Source organism: Rhododendron vialii, chromosome 13a, assembly GCF_030253575.1.
Source record: "Rhododendron vialii isolate Sample 1 chromosome 13a, ASM3025357v1".
In the NCBI taxonomy this organism is placed as follows: Eukaryota; Viridiplantae; Streptophyta; class Magnoliopsida; order Ericales; family Ericaceae; genus Rhododendron; species Rhododendron vialii.
In genome coordinates this window covers 553,871-568,683 of record NC_080569.1, presented here as the reverse complement: position 1 = coordinate 568,683, position 14,813 = coordinate 553,871, and the positions used below count along the sequence as shown (strand labels likewise).

At 39.2% G+C, this 14,813-nt stretch overlaps 2 protein-coding genes and 1 non-coding gene across 3 annotated transcripts; all 3 read left to right on the top strand.

Annotated features, from left to right (window-relative positions):
• The first annotated feature begins 747 nt into the window (after positions 1 to 747).
• On the top strand, positions 748 to 820 carry TRNAV-UAC (transfer RNA valine (anticodon UAC)). Its single transcript has one exon. It is a non-coding gene; the product is annotated as a tRNA-Val (tRNA).
• Positions 821 to 2,360: 1,540 nt separating this feature from the next.
• On the top strand, positions 2,361 to 7,117 carry LOC131312672 (pentatricopeptide repeat-containing protein GUN1, chloroplastic-like). The gene is made up of 4 exons (XM_058340592.1): positions 2,361 to 4,460; positions 5,550 to 5,766; positions 6,375 to 6,559; positions 6,641 to 7,117. Exons 1-4 carry the CDS (start codon positions 2,530 to 2,532, stop codon positions 6,903 to 6,905), a joined length of 2,598 nt encoding a protein of 865 aa, XP_058196575.1. The 5' UTR covers positions 2,361 to 2,529; the 3' UTR covers positions 6,906 to 7,117.
• A 1,389-nt stretch (positions 7,118 to 8,506) lies between these two features.
• Positions 8,507 to 11,063, top strand: LOC131312919 (uncharacterized). Its single transcript, XM_058340944.1, has 5 exons — positions 8,507 to 8,517; positions 9,332 to 9,395; positions 9,970 to 10,137; positions 10,227 to 10,520; positions 11,001 to 11,063. Exons 1-5 carry the CDS (start codon positions 8,507 to 8,509, stop codon positions 11,061 to 11,063), a joined length of 600 nt encoding a protein of 199 aa, XP_058196927.1.
• The last annotated feature ends 3,750 nt before the right edge of the window (positions 11,064 to 14,813 follow it).

Genomic DNA, 14,813 nt, shown 5'->3' with positions numbered 1-14,813 from the left:
CTCCCTTTCTTTAACACACTTTTGAAGTTATATATTAATTGAATGCAACATTCATTTACTCGCTACAAGTAACAAAATCCTTTTAACAAACAAAATTACGTCTTTTACTTTCTATATTACAGTACACATCTGCAAGTATTAGCATCTTCAGCTCTCACTCTTTTTAACTCTTACTCAAAAATGGGGTAAAATTTATGAATATACACTCTACTTCTTGACTCAAACTTTTATCAAAATTAGTTTTACATAAAATTTATCCAAACTTTACAAGGCTATTTATCTCTTTCCAAATATCATTAATGACGTTTTTTTATTCCAAATTTGGACTTAGATGTGAATTTGCAAAGTGTTTCATAATAAATGAATCTTTTAATATAAATAAAAGTGCTACCTTTTAATATAAGTAAAAGTGCTTGAGAGTTGCTCTAGAGACCACCACCCTTGAACTAAGGGGGTAATTATCAGCGACCTCAAAATTCCAACCATGCATGTTTAGAAGGGCAATCATTTCCATTAAAAAAAGCTGATTTTTACATTCTCTATTTTTTTTATATCTACATTCCCCTTTTTGTTTTTTTAGAAAAAAAAACCGTATATTTTCAACACTTAAAAAAGAAGAAGAGAGCATGGATATCGAAAAGGAGGGTGAAAAATAAAACTCCAAAAAATTAAAAAGAAGTGCTAGGTAGGTGTTGCTTATTGAATTTTTGTATTTATATTTTTTTGAGTGATCCTTATACAACAAAGGGTGCTGTGGTGTAGTGGTTATCACGTCAGTCTTACACACTGAATGTCCCCAGTTCGAGCCTGGGCAGCATCATTCTAGCTTTTTGATTCCTATCTCTCTTGCCTTCATTAGCTTAACTTCCCGTATTTCTCTTTTTAGAAGGAAGTTGCAACAATTGAGGTACATGCAAATAGAACAAAGTAAAAAATCAATTTTATAAGGGAATTGATTTTCAAACTCTTTTATTGTTGAAAGTGTATGTATTTTGTGGATATAAAAAAGGAGAGTGTGAAAGTTAATTTATCTTTTAAAAACTCGACATCAAATATTGACATTTATAAATGAACTAACCACAAATAACACGAGATAGTTAGACACTATTCAACCTTGTTAGTGATACCAAGAATTGTTACATGGAAAATGATTTTGACATTTCATTTTTTTATGATGACACTCTAAGATTTGTCTTTTAGTGTAAAAATTATACATAGTAAGACACATTAAAAGACAAGTTTTGAAATGTTATCATAAAAAAGTAGAGTATCAAAATCATTTGCCTTATTATTATATTCCAAAAATTAAAAAATGCTACTCATCTCTTAATCAGAGTATGGTGAATTGAGAATGTAATTGGCGCTAATGACTTTTTCCATTTACAAGATAACAAGAAACTGATCACCACTCAATTCCATTTAAAAGATGCCACATTTGGAGAGAAAGGAAGAGTTAGGATGTATGAGAATGTATTTAACAGCTCTTTATCTATTGTAGAAAGGATTGTTTTTGATGTTAGGTGTAAAGCTTTGAGTTTTAGGGGAATCAAAGACAATGTCCAGGAGTTTCTGTGAAAGCTGGGGCATTTGTTTTGATATTCTCAAGTTGTAATTTAGTGGCTTTGTGCTTGGTCTTGTATTTTCCCAATGGTAACTTGTCAACCAAGATAATTTGAAGTTCTTAACGATTAATCAGTGATTCAAGCACCGCCAGGTCGATTCTTCAGGAACATTGTCCACCACACATTTGGAAGCGGGGTCGTGCTGTGCGCAATTTTGCTCGTCCGTTTGTGTTTTGGATGGTCCAGATTCAGATGGATGGTTGCTGTGCGCCTTACCGCACAACAAGCCCCCTTCTCCCCCCACACATTGGTATAGCGGCTTCCATAGAAGTTTTCAATGATAGAAATACGTAATTAATTTTAACACTTCACTTAAAATATGTAATTAATTTTAACACTTTAATTTTAATACTTCTTCTATCTTAAATTCTTGGTCCTCTTTTTACTATTTGTGTCACTTAAACAACTGGCTATATTTTACCATTTATAATATTTTTATATCCAACATAAATCTTTTTTGATAGATCTCAAATATTTTTACTAAATTAAGTTTTCGAAATTGTAAAAAATATTGTAAATTATGAGATATAGACAATTATTTGATTAACACAAAAAATAAAAAAGAAGCAAAAAATTGTTACGGAGGGAGTAACAAAACTTCAATACTTGTCTTTTTGTTGTCAATAATAAAAGATGAATATCAAAAAATAAAGTGTCAAAATCACTTATAGCGCCTGTTTTCATCCTAGTTACTGTACATTTTTTACTCATCCCTTCATAAATAAAGATCGAAACAACGCGACGGGACGGAGGTACCAATGTCCGGGAAAGTCCAACTCAACAGTTCAGTCTTCCAGAGAGAGAGAGAGAGAGAGAGAGAGAGAGAGAGCGCGCGCGCGTGTGATTGATAGACTGTGAAGTCTTCTTATCCTCAACCCCCAAACTCTCTTTCGCTCTCTCCAATTCGATGGCCTCATCGACTCCACCACCTCTCACCACCACCAAACCCTACCAAAACCACCACCTCCCCCACCACCACCACAACCACCAAACTCATCCCCACAACCACCGCCAAAGTGTCCATCACCACCAATGGACCGCCCTTAAGAAACCCCCACCTCGACACGCCGCCAAGCCCCCTCCAGGCCCCACCACCACCACCACCACTTCAACCTCAACTAGCCCTAACTTCCCTTCTCTCTCCTCCCTCCCTCCCTCCACCAAGTCCGACCTCTCTGCCGACTTCTCCGGCCGACGATCCACCCGCTTTGTCTCCAAGTTGCACTTCGGCCGCCCCAAAACCGCCTTCGCCAGCCGCCACACCTCCTCCGCCGAAGAAGCCCTCCACCTCGCGATACGACACCGTTCCGACGATAATAATAGTAGCCACATAGACTCCCTCTTGCTTAATTTCCAACACAAGCTTTCTGGCACGGACGATTACACCTTCTTGCTTCGCGAGCTCGGCAATCGTGGCGAGTACTCGATGGCGATGCGGTGCTTCGAGTTCGCGGTGCGTAGAGAGAGGCGGCGTAATGAGCAGGGTAAGCTTGCTAGTACTATGATTAGTGTTCTTGGTAGGTTAGGAAAGGTTGACTTGGCTAGGAAAGTGTTTGATACTGCTGTTGTTGAAGGCTATGGTAACACTGTCTACGCTTACTCCGCTTTAATTAGTGCTTACGCGAAAAGTGGGTGCTGCGATGAAGCCATTAAGGTCTTTGAGACCATGAAAAGTTGTAATTTGAAGCCGAACTTAGTGACTTATAATGCTTTGATTGATGCTTGTGGGAAAGGGGGTGTGGGTTTCGATCTGGCTTCGGAGATTTTTGATGAAATGTTGGGAAATGGAGTGCAACCGGATCGAATTACATTTAATTCCCTTCTTGCTGTCTGTAGTGGTGTGGGCTTGTGGGAGACTGCGAGGAATTTGTTTAGCGAGATGGTTTATAGAGGAATTGAACAAGATATTTATACGTATAATACTCTTCTTGATGCTGCTTGCAGTGGTGGGCAAATGGATGTGGCTTTTGAAATTATGTCGGAGATGCCTACGAAGCACATATTGCCTAATGAGGTAACTTATAGTATTATGATTCGGGGATGTGCAAAAGCGGGGAGATTAGACAAAGCACTAAGTTTGTTTAATGAGATGAAGTTTGCTGGTATTAATTTGGATAGAGTTTCTTATAATACTTTGCTTGCGATTTATGCTAGTCTTGGTCGGTTTGAGGAGGCTTTGAGTGTTGGGAATGAGATGGAGAGTATGGGAATTAAGAAGGATGTTGTCACATATAATGCTCTTCTTGATGGGTATGGGAAACAAGGGAAGTATGATAAAGTTAAGGAATTGTTCTCAGAGATGAAAGCAGAGTGGCTTTCGCCTAATTTATTGACCTACTCAACTTTGATTAGTGTCTATTCTAAAGGGGATCTGTATAAAGAGGCAATGGAGGTTTATAACGAGTTCAAGCAAAAAGGGTTGAAGGCGGATGTTGTCTTCTATAGCAAACTCATAGATGCGTTGTGCAAAAAGGGGCTAGTGGAGTCTTCTGCATTATTGCTAGATGAGATGACAGAGAAAGGGATTCAACCTAATGTAGTCACGTATAATTCTATAATTAATGCCTTTGGGCAGTCAGCCACTGGAGAATGTCCAGATGGAATCATTGAGTCACTGGTACAATCTTCACCTTCAGTGTTTTTTCGAGAGGAAAATGATGAAGATGACAGTATCATAAAGATTTTTGAGGAGTTAGCTGCTGAAAATTCATGTCATTCAAAGCAAGATAACAGAATCGGACAAGAGATTTCATGCATCTTGGGAGTTTTCCAAAAGATGCATAATCTAAGAATAAAGCCAAATGTTGTCACATTTTCAGCAATTTTAAATGCTTGCAGGTATAATTTACTCTCTATTCCCTTGTCATATTTCTTGAAAGGCATACCTTTTTCCATTTAAGATTGAGTGTTGAGAATGTGTGTATCACTTTCACTTGCTATTTTATCTGCAGTGTCTATATTCTTTTTTCTTCTTTCAGTAACAAGTTTTTTGGTAACTGCAAAATTCATGTATGAGCAAGCTTTTACAAATGTCCTACTATCTACACCCACTTATGAACTAGGAAGAGAAGGCTTAATAAGGATTTGCCAGGATTAGCTCATTTCATTATTTAGTGGGGCGAGCTTAACATTGTTCAATTGGAAATATTTTACCCTAACATCAAAGCTGATCTTGTGAAGGACAGCAGGACGCCTTTGAATGCCTTGAAAGATCCTGCAACTCCTCTCCCAGTCTCTTGCAAAATGTAATAGATCATGGCGGCCCATGCAATTTCCTGACTATATTATGAAAATCTTATTTCAGTAACATGTTGCTCTGTTGTCAGATCCAAGGTTCTTCCTTTCACCTCTTGCCCATTACAGGACTCACTCCTTGCACAAATTGTTTTGCCAGAAGGGCCAGATAGAGGAAGGAAAAGAAAACATTTTGGATTTGATTTAAGCATCTTTTAATGCATTTATTATTTTGAAATAGAATTATCTGGTGGATATTATTGGTTTGGGGGTTGTATTGGGGGGTGGGAAGGGAAGAATTTCTTGAGTGGATGCACCTTTCGACCAAAGTGCACATGGACTTCAAAATCTCTTCCACAGTCATGGTATGTAGTTGATGGAACCAGGAGCCACTTGTTGGCAACCCGGCATTATGATTGAAGTTATAATGTAGTGGAGGTCCTGGAGGAGGAGGAATCAGAAGGATCTCTTGGGTCCACCCCTCTAAATGATGTTTTTCTTTGTCTTATATCTTGAAGTTCAGGCATGAAGTTTTTCATCATAGCGTATCTTGAAGTTCAAACTTGCTGCTTCTTACTTACCCCCCAAAAAAAACTTGCTGCTTCTTGCCTTAGTCAATTTGATGGTCTTTTTGATAGGACATTGTTTAGCCATTCTTGTTTATCCAGTTTTGCTACTTGCCCCTTGTTGCAGCCGTTGTAATTCATTTGAAGAAGCATCAATGTTATTGGAGGAACTTCGATTATTTGATAATCAAGTGTATGGTGTGGCACATGGACTTCTCATGGGCCAAAGAGAGAATGTGTGGATGCAAGCTCTATCCCTTTTTGATGAGGTGAAGCAGATGGACTCTTCAACAGCATCTGCCTTTTATAATGCTTTGACTGACATGCTGTGGCACTTTGGTCAGGTATGCCGTAGCGCTGGCCGTTGCTTGAAATTACATGGTTGGAAAATTCTTGAACTTTGACTTTTCCTCTTATTTATAGGCAGTTGCACTACTGTAAAATCAGGGTGTTTCACTGGGACATAATTAATGCGTCCAATGGTTTACACTTCACAATCTCTCTCTCTCTCTTGGTTGTTATGGTACTGGAAAATTGGAATCATGGTTGATAATATATCAAGTTGGGCTAATTTTCCTTAGTTTACATTTGAAATCTTTGTTGAATAGCTACTTGTCTGTCTAGATCCCGTGTTTGGAGTTGATAATAGGAGTTCTTTCAAGCAGTATTAGGTAGGAGTATTTCCATCGTTGCTTTATAGTTGATTCATTGTTTGAAACTCTGCAGTTTTTCTCTTTGGGAATTTTTTCCGTAGTGTAATGCATCTTGATAGTTAAAATGTTAGTTAATAGACTTAGACTTTCGGAATTCAGCAAGGACATGAACTAGGAGTCAACAATCCCTGGCTCCTTTTTCCACCTCCTCAAACTCGGAATCTCCTGAAGTTTCACACTAACCTCTTGCAAAAAGCTTAGTGATTGTTATATTAATCTTTGTATTGGTTTATGTACAGAGACAAGGAGCCCAACTGGTGGTGCTTGAAGGCAAACAACGTCATGTGTGGGAGAACACATGGTCTGATTCTTGCTTAGATCTGCATCTGATGTCTTCTGGTGCTGCACGCGCAATGGTCCATGCCTGGCTTCTCAACATTCGTTCTGTAGTTTTCGAAGGCCAGGAGTTGCCCAAACTACTGAGGTATCGTTAATGGTGATAGTTCTGATGATTTGGCACTGTTTGATTAGATTTCTGAGAAGATTCAACTTCTTCGTTTTGCAGCATTTTAACAGGATGGGGCAAACACAGCAAAGTGGTCGGCGATGGGATGTTAAAGCGAGCAATTGAGACACTTCTTGTTGGAATGGGTGCACCATTTCGGGTTGCCCAGTGCAATATTGGCAGGTTTACATCAACTGGCGCTCTGGTGACTGCCTGGTTGAGAGAATTGGGAACTCTAAAAGTCCTCATTCTTCATGATGACAGAAAGCATACGGGAACTGCAACATTGGAGCTTCGTCCTCCATTCCAAACAATCCCCTTGTAGCATTTTGTACCTCTATGTATCAAGCAATTCCCTTGTATTTTTTGTATATGTATGATTTTCATCTATCAGTTCGTTTTTGGGGGCTTTGCTGCCAACATTTTTATTCCATGTAAATTTAGTGGTCCAAAAATCTACCTCGGTCTCTTTCTCTGAGGACTCGCAAATGTATAATTTCTCATTTCTTCAGTGCAAGTTAACAGTTTTGTCTGTTCCATGTTTTTGCATGAATGACCTACTGATGTGGAATGCAGAGAATATATTTGCAAGTTGCAACTGAAGTGTCTTCAGGAGGAGTGAGAAGAAAGGCGCAATGAAGTGTCTTCTGAAGACAAAAAAGGTTCAAAGCTGTAGTTTTTAGTTTAAAACTACTTACTGATATTTTTGTATAAAACCTATGCACCTTTTCTATTTGTTTTAGTTCTCACATTCTTGAGAAGATATTCTTTGATGGAGATAATTTACAAAAGAAACTGTAAAGAAGAAAAGGTCACTGGTGCTTTTTGGAAGTGGTGTTAACTTTATTTTTTACAAACAGTTTTTTCTACTGCAATGAGCTAAATGAATTTGAAGTCTTGTTTATTTATTTATTTCAACTCTTGAAAATCGTAGTATTTTTTGCGTGACACAACGCTCCTAGTTTCTTGCATGCATCCAATCCATTAGAACTAACTTCTTAACACAATTTAAAATTTTCCTCAAACTCATGAACTGTTTGAGTAAATACTGGGTATGGTTAAGGTTTCTTGATTTCATAAGAATAAAATGCTTTATTGCTTTCTTCGGCGCAACACACGGACACCATAATCTAGTCTCTTCAGTTCATGTAAAATGAGCATTATGGTTGCACGTATTTTCTTGTTTCCAAAAGTTATATTTTATTCTTTGCCATGTTGATTGATTCCTAATTCATGCTGAGGCCAATGCCATTATTGGTTTAGCTTATCCTTTTTCTTGAGTTCTCGCAGGGAAACATTCATACTAGGTCAGTAGTAGGTTCAGTGTCTTCTGTGATCTGTAACATCTGTTGCTTGGCTCAAGAATGATGCAATTCTAGTGCTGCAACACATTGGAAAGATCTTGAGACCTTTTAACCTAAATTATGTATTGAGCTTATGGGGATGTGCTCGAACATTTGCAAATATTATTAAGAATGAGCAGTTTTCAACTCGTTGTTTCCACCATCTCTATTTTTTGAGGTTGACATGATGGTTCTTTTTCATATGTCTTGTTTAATCATACTATTGGGAGCATTTGTTACCACTTACCACCTTAAGCTTTTGCAACAATTGGTGATCTAACATGGGATGAGAACTGTGAGCCGTGGCTTTGTCTTGGGTGAACATATACATTTGTTTCTCGCTAGTTTAGATACAATGGGTTTTTGATCCTCCATTTTGCGAGGCTACTGCTGCTGGATGCTCCAAGGCTGCGGCAGGTTGTATATTCTCTCACACTGGGTTCATCACTCATTCGAACAACTTTTTTGGTTAATTTCGAAAACTTGGGAATGCAAAGATGTCATTCTTGCCTGTTTTGTTTCAGGGCCTTTTGTCCTTTGAGTTTGTGAGAGAGATATGAAAGCACGAGGGCATTCATGTTGAATGGGACACAGGTATGTGACTTCTGTTTTGAGTGATCTTTCTCTCTTGGTAAGATCATGCATAGTATGAATTATAATATGTAGGCTTCCAAAAGATCAATCTTCTTTGCTAGTTGCAACTTTTAATTTTTTGTTTGAGATAAGCTTATCTTGAAAGTCGAAATCTAAAGCTGAGAAACCTTTGCAAACGTGACTTGGGGTCAGACCATTTCTAGGTGATAAGACTATATACTTGGCTGCCAAATGACTCTGCACCTCACTAGAAAAAGCTGAGAGGGGTGTGTTGTCTATGCACTGGAGAATGGAGATATTGTGGTCTATCACAGAGTGAATGTGTCGTCCTGGATAGGTAGGAAAATGTCAGTGGACTGTCGAAGTGAATTCACCTCCCTTTCTCGAATATATCGTTACAATTCGGATAGGGAGGCCATAAAGAGGTTGCAGCAGAATCAAGGATATTAGTTCCTCAAGTTATTACATCTTTGGGAGGCTTTGACTAGTGCGTTGCATGATTTGTTATGTTGTGCCAGGGCATAGTCATGCACAATATATAGGTAGTGCCCTTTCCCTGTCCCCCCTCCTTCAAATTCGGAATGGCGTTATGTGCTAGATATCGGTGTGGTGAACTGACAGGGAACCGTTTAAATCAAATCATGTGTCATCAATATCCTCCGTCCCCTTGTTCTAATCCCCTCTCTTCCACATGATCAATTTCATTAAGAAACTATTCTGTGGTGGGCAAGGATTGTGCATTAAGGGGCCAAGAGAGATGGGGGACATAAGATTGGTTGCGAAATAATAGTTCCTGGTTGTTATACATTGCCAGTGGTGCACTTTGTCAGTATGTACCAGTAAGCACATGCAATCGTGCATTTTCTGAATCAGTTCCAGTGCTAGAATAGTGGTATTTGACATACCTCGCACAAGTGAAATAAATTAATCAAAAGTTAAAGAACATTGCCGAAGTTCTCATTCACATCTCAACTACACTCCCTTCAATAATCTATATGCATTTAATTATCCCTAGGAGTCCACACAAAACAGCGAGGGCAATTAAATTATAGGGAAAGCCCGGAAAGGAGGAAAGATTGAAATGCAAGTAGCTTAAAACATAAATTAAGCCCAAACCGTTTTGGACTGGATATTTGACCCACCACATGGTCCAATCCAAAGGCAACCGCATAAGCCATTTTGGGCTTAATTTCCACATGAAAATAACTGCTCTTTCAATGTGTATGTGTCTAGATGCGTGAGATGATTCATCAAATTTTACGCAGGATTGGAGTCCTTTATGAAAGGTTGTTGTCCATTAAAAGGCAATAATCCGTGGAATGTCCCTAGAGGAAAGAGCCAAACTTGAGATGACGAGTATCTGCATTTACACAGCCAAATAAGGTGGGAGGTAGGGTAAGGATTACTTAGAGAATCAGTCTGTTGGGAAAGTGGGTATGAAATTTTTCATAGCTGATACAAATGGTTGAATCTACCCCATTCACCATTGGAAAACACTACTCTTGTGCTAAAAACCTAAACTTGCAACTGCATGCATTTATGTCCCAATTCCCTGTTTTCACGTATAAATACCATAATGCACTGGTTTGGGAGGCGGCGGTGGTACCAAGGGTGGTACAGGTGCAAGTGGTGGCATAGGCGGAGGTGTGTAGGGGTCAGAGGTGGGTCTGGTATTGGTGGAGGTGCAGGTGGTAAAGGTGGCGGCGTAGGAGTCAGAGGAGGGTCTGGTTTGGGTGGTTGTTTCGGAGGAGGCGGTGGTGCTGGGTGGTGGTAAAGGGGTTGGAGGTGGGTCTGGTGCAGGTAGTGGTTTTGGAGGAGGCAAAGGTAACGGTGGTGGCACAGGTAGAGGTGTAAGGGGAGGGGCAGGTGGTGGTAAAGGTGGCGGCGTCGGAATCGGAGGAGAGTTTGGTGCAGGTGGTGGTAAAGGTAGGGGTGTTGGAGTTGGAGGTGGGTCTAGTGAAGGTGGTGGTGACGACGGATTTTTCAGACGGGGTGAAAGTAAGGTAAAAAATGGATAAAGGGGTAACGGGATAGTTGCTCACCACCCAAGTTAGGAAACCAACGGGATAAGATATTACCACCCGAGGATTTAACTAGGGATACCCCAGGGAACCGATCACCACTCGAAGGAATCCACCTAAAAGATATAGAAACGGGGAACTCGCCACCTATCGGAATCCACCAAAGGATAAGAGTTATAGGAAGAATTATCTTCTTACAAGCCAAAGACTATTTTAATTGAACACTCAAAAACTACCATTTCATTCATAACAATAGAATTTATAGACTACTTGGAACAACCCTCCAAGAATAGGAAAAGACACTTGCATTTTCAAGACACAAATTAAAAAGGACTTGACCATAGACTAATAGAAAAATGTGTTTGACTCTTTGAGACTCAAAAACCACTTAGAAACTTAAAAAGACTCTTCGATCGACGCAATGACTTCTTGAATAATTTCAAGGACTTTGACCGGCATCAGGTGGCATTGGTGGAGGTGCAGGTGGTGGTGTACGAGTCGGAGGTGGGTCTAGTGGAGGTGTAGGTGTAGGGGGCGGTATTGGGGGTGGTGCAGGTGGCGGCGAGGGAGGTGGTTTTTGACGGTGGACAAGGTGGAGGCAGTAGGGGAGCTGGGGAGGAGGATTCGGAGGGGTGGAGGATTTTAATTTCTTCAATGCAAATCTGGTGGGCCATCATTGTTTAGATGGGCATGCGTATGGTTTTCGTAAAGAAGTGTAAGAAAGGGAACGGGGGAGGTGTTGTCCCTTTGCTGTCCTGGCCGAGTAGGGCCCCCTCCGGTCTCGCTTCGATGATCGGAAACGTTCACGCCTCTGTACCATGCCTAGGAAATAATGCAATTAAATTGTAACTTTTTATCTTCTACTTTTGGTAATACTAATATTGCTCGCATCTTCTATTTTCTTTTCTTTTTAGAATTTTGTATATGTTGTTTTCTGGTAGTGGCGAATAAAAGAGAGTAGTTTCTGGGATTTAAGTTTCAAGTTTGGACATAATGAATTTTATTTAATTTCCCTCTCTCTCTCTCTCTCTCTCTCTCTCTCTGTCTGGGCGTTGGATGGTCTCTCCTTGGTTATCCAAAATAGTAGTAGTAGTTTTTTATTTGATTCTATGATGATCTGAAATGGTTAAAAGGTCCATTTAACTAGCCTGATGCGAAGAATACTTTAATTCGGATTTGCGACACCTATTGTAATATAGGTTCTTTTCAAAATTCTATTTCTCTCGTCGTATCACTGGAACTAACAAAACAAAGTTCATATTTTTGGCGGCTTCTATACATTGAATATGTAAATTCGAATATAAGTACCAAACTTTTATAGCCATCTGGGTATCTACCGTATCGTGGCAGGCAGAGGATAAGAGAGTTCATACATAAATAAGAGTACTGCTATGGGTACCGACGGTACCCATAGGGAAAATGCACCGACGGCCACCGGACGGCCGTCTCCGGTCACCGGACGGCCGATCCGAGCCGTCCAAAAATTTTAAAAAATAAAATCGAGTGGGCCCACGCGAGAATCAATGGCATCCGAGGTGTGTAGAGTACTTGATCCGAGTACCCCTTTTTCGTGTATATACACGTATATACAAATATACACGAAAAATGGGTGCTCGGATCAAGTACCCTACACACCTCGGATGCCATTGATTCTCGCGTAAGGCCACTCGGTTTTATTTTTTAAAATTTTTGGACGGCTCGGATCGGCCGTCCGGTGACCGGAGACGGCCGTCCGGTGGCCGTCGGTACATTTTCCCTATGGGTACCGTCGGTACCAATAGGATTTCTGCATAAATAAGTAGGAGATAAGAAAGGGCATACTCACAGCGACATGCATATACCCAGATTCCGTTAATTCAGTTCACTTTATATATTCTTGATTCTTCAAATCAAAGAAGAAAAAAAGCTTACCCTTTTTTCAACTCTTTAGCAATATACCGGAAAGCTTTATTATTGGCAGAATCTTAGTCATCTATATGTTATAGTATTCAACTGATGGAGAGGTCTGCAAATGTTTTGCATTAAGGTTTAATCTTGTACAAATATTTGGCTCTTTTCGGCAACCTCCCAAGGAAGTATCGATAAGGCATTTTTTTGGTTTGGCCCACTCAAAGATACGACGTGACGCCTTTTGCTATTTAACTTTTCTCCAGGAGGAAAACATCCTCACGGATTGCTAGAGATTTGTTGATTCGTGGGCCTTTTTAATTTCACTTTGCCAAAGGAATTTGTTCAGTTTCAGAATTCGTCGAGAGTATCAATTTGTTTATCGAATATCGATTGGGTATTTTTTCGAAGCATCTTTATATTAAGATAAGAAATGGGTTTCGATTTAGTGTTCTATTTTTTATTGTCTTAATATAAATGCATTTCAAAAACATACCAATCAATATTTGAGGAAGATAATTTTGACGTGATTAGTGTCCTTGGAGAGAGATAAAATAAACGGGTCTGATAGTTGGAGTGTTCCAAAGAAGAGCCGGTAAAGGACCCAACAGAGCTGGATCTATAAATGAATGGGGAGATAACTAAAACACTTCATTCCATCGGCTTACCTCTCACTGTTCCATTTTCAAGGGTTTCCGAGTAATGCAACCAAGCCATAAATTTTGTAAAAAATTACTTACATTTTCACTTTACCGGTGAGTTAATGAGAACGACTTATAAATTCAACATTTTTGCTAGGGTAAAGAGTAAATGCAACATCATCCTTTCAAGAAGGAATCGAGACCCAGCTGTGACCTCTATTTTTGCATTGTCTCGAGTTTGAAAATCTGAAGTGAGCCAGCTCCATGTATTCAAGAAATCGTGAGAAAATCATGTCGCGTGGTAACTCAGATGAACAAATTACATTTGTGGGTTTGATTTTTTAGATGATTTTCTCACTAGGTACCGATGTCGGATGTCTTGATCTTTGAGAGTTATCTAACACATCAAACTCTATATGGTGAATGATTCGGATCACGTTTTTAGACTTGAAATGACACAATTAAATTGTCGGCACGGGAAGGCCGCCGAATCCCTAAAGTCCTCGAATAAAGTGGTTCAAAGCAGTTGCAGGGTTATGTGTAATCTTTTCCGTCGACGCTCCCTCCTGTATATGTGGGGCACTGAGGGTTTGGGGTGTGATAAATATTGTTTCTTTATCTGACTTTTGATTTACTAATTTGGATAACTGATGGAGTAGTACAAAGCGGGTTTTCCCACCTAGCAATAATCATACGCTTCCTCCCAGAAATCTTCTTAAAAAATAAGCAGCTTATTTCATATTTTTAAACTCAAAAATAATATAAATAAAAAATAATTTTTTAATTTTTTTCGCACCGTATTAAAGATCTTGATGAGATCTGTTAAACAAGATTCATATTGATAGAAAAATTATTTATGTTAACACATTATTTTTGAGCTTAAAATTACTTTTTTAAAAAATAAATACTTTTTACGTTTCGAAACGGGCTTTATTATTAGTAACATGGAAATCCTGAACCGCCCAATTACAGAGTTATCAGCCCAATAGGAAACCCAATTAAATACTATACTAATTAAAAAGAAGTTTCCAGCTCTCTCTCTCTCTAGCGGATCAAAAAGAAAAAAAAAAAGCTCTCTCTCTCTCTCTCTCTCTAATCTCTACAGTCCACGCTTCATCACTTCCTGCACTCCAGTTGTCTCCTACATTCTACATCTTCTCACAGCTACCCAACGCACCCACTTCACAAAACTCTCTCTCTCTCTCTCTCTCTCTGCAATTCAACCCAATGTTGAAAATAGTACAGTAATATCATAAAACAGTTTCATATCTTTGACAATCGCAATTACTACTTCGTATCTTTGTTAATTTTCCATTTTACGAATTACTACTATTTACTCATTTGATTATCAAAATTCTCCCGCATAAATTTCGAGAGGCGCCTGATTTTATTGCTCGCTTTAGAAACTGACCGACCTATGATCTACAGTATGTGGATATTTATTCAAAAGAGATAAATAAATATCTTTGCACAGTGCCTTCTTTATTTAAAAATAAAATAAAATAAAATTTCCACCGAGGTAATTTTTCATTTGAAGCAAAAAGTCATCTGTTTTCTTACGTTGGGAATCCGCAGACCATTACTACTACTACTACAATAAAAGTAGTAAAAGGAAGAAGAAGGCAACAGAACCCCCAAATTACGCTCCACATCGATCCACCAAGAACCACCGACCACCTCCCTACCCTATCTGGATTGGATTGGATTGGATAGTTTCTTCGATTCCATTTTTTAATCATTTTTCCAC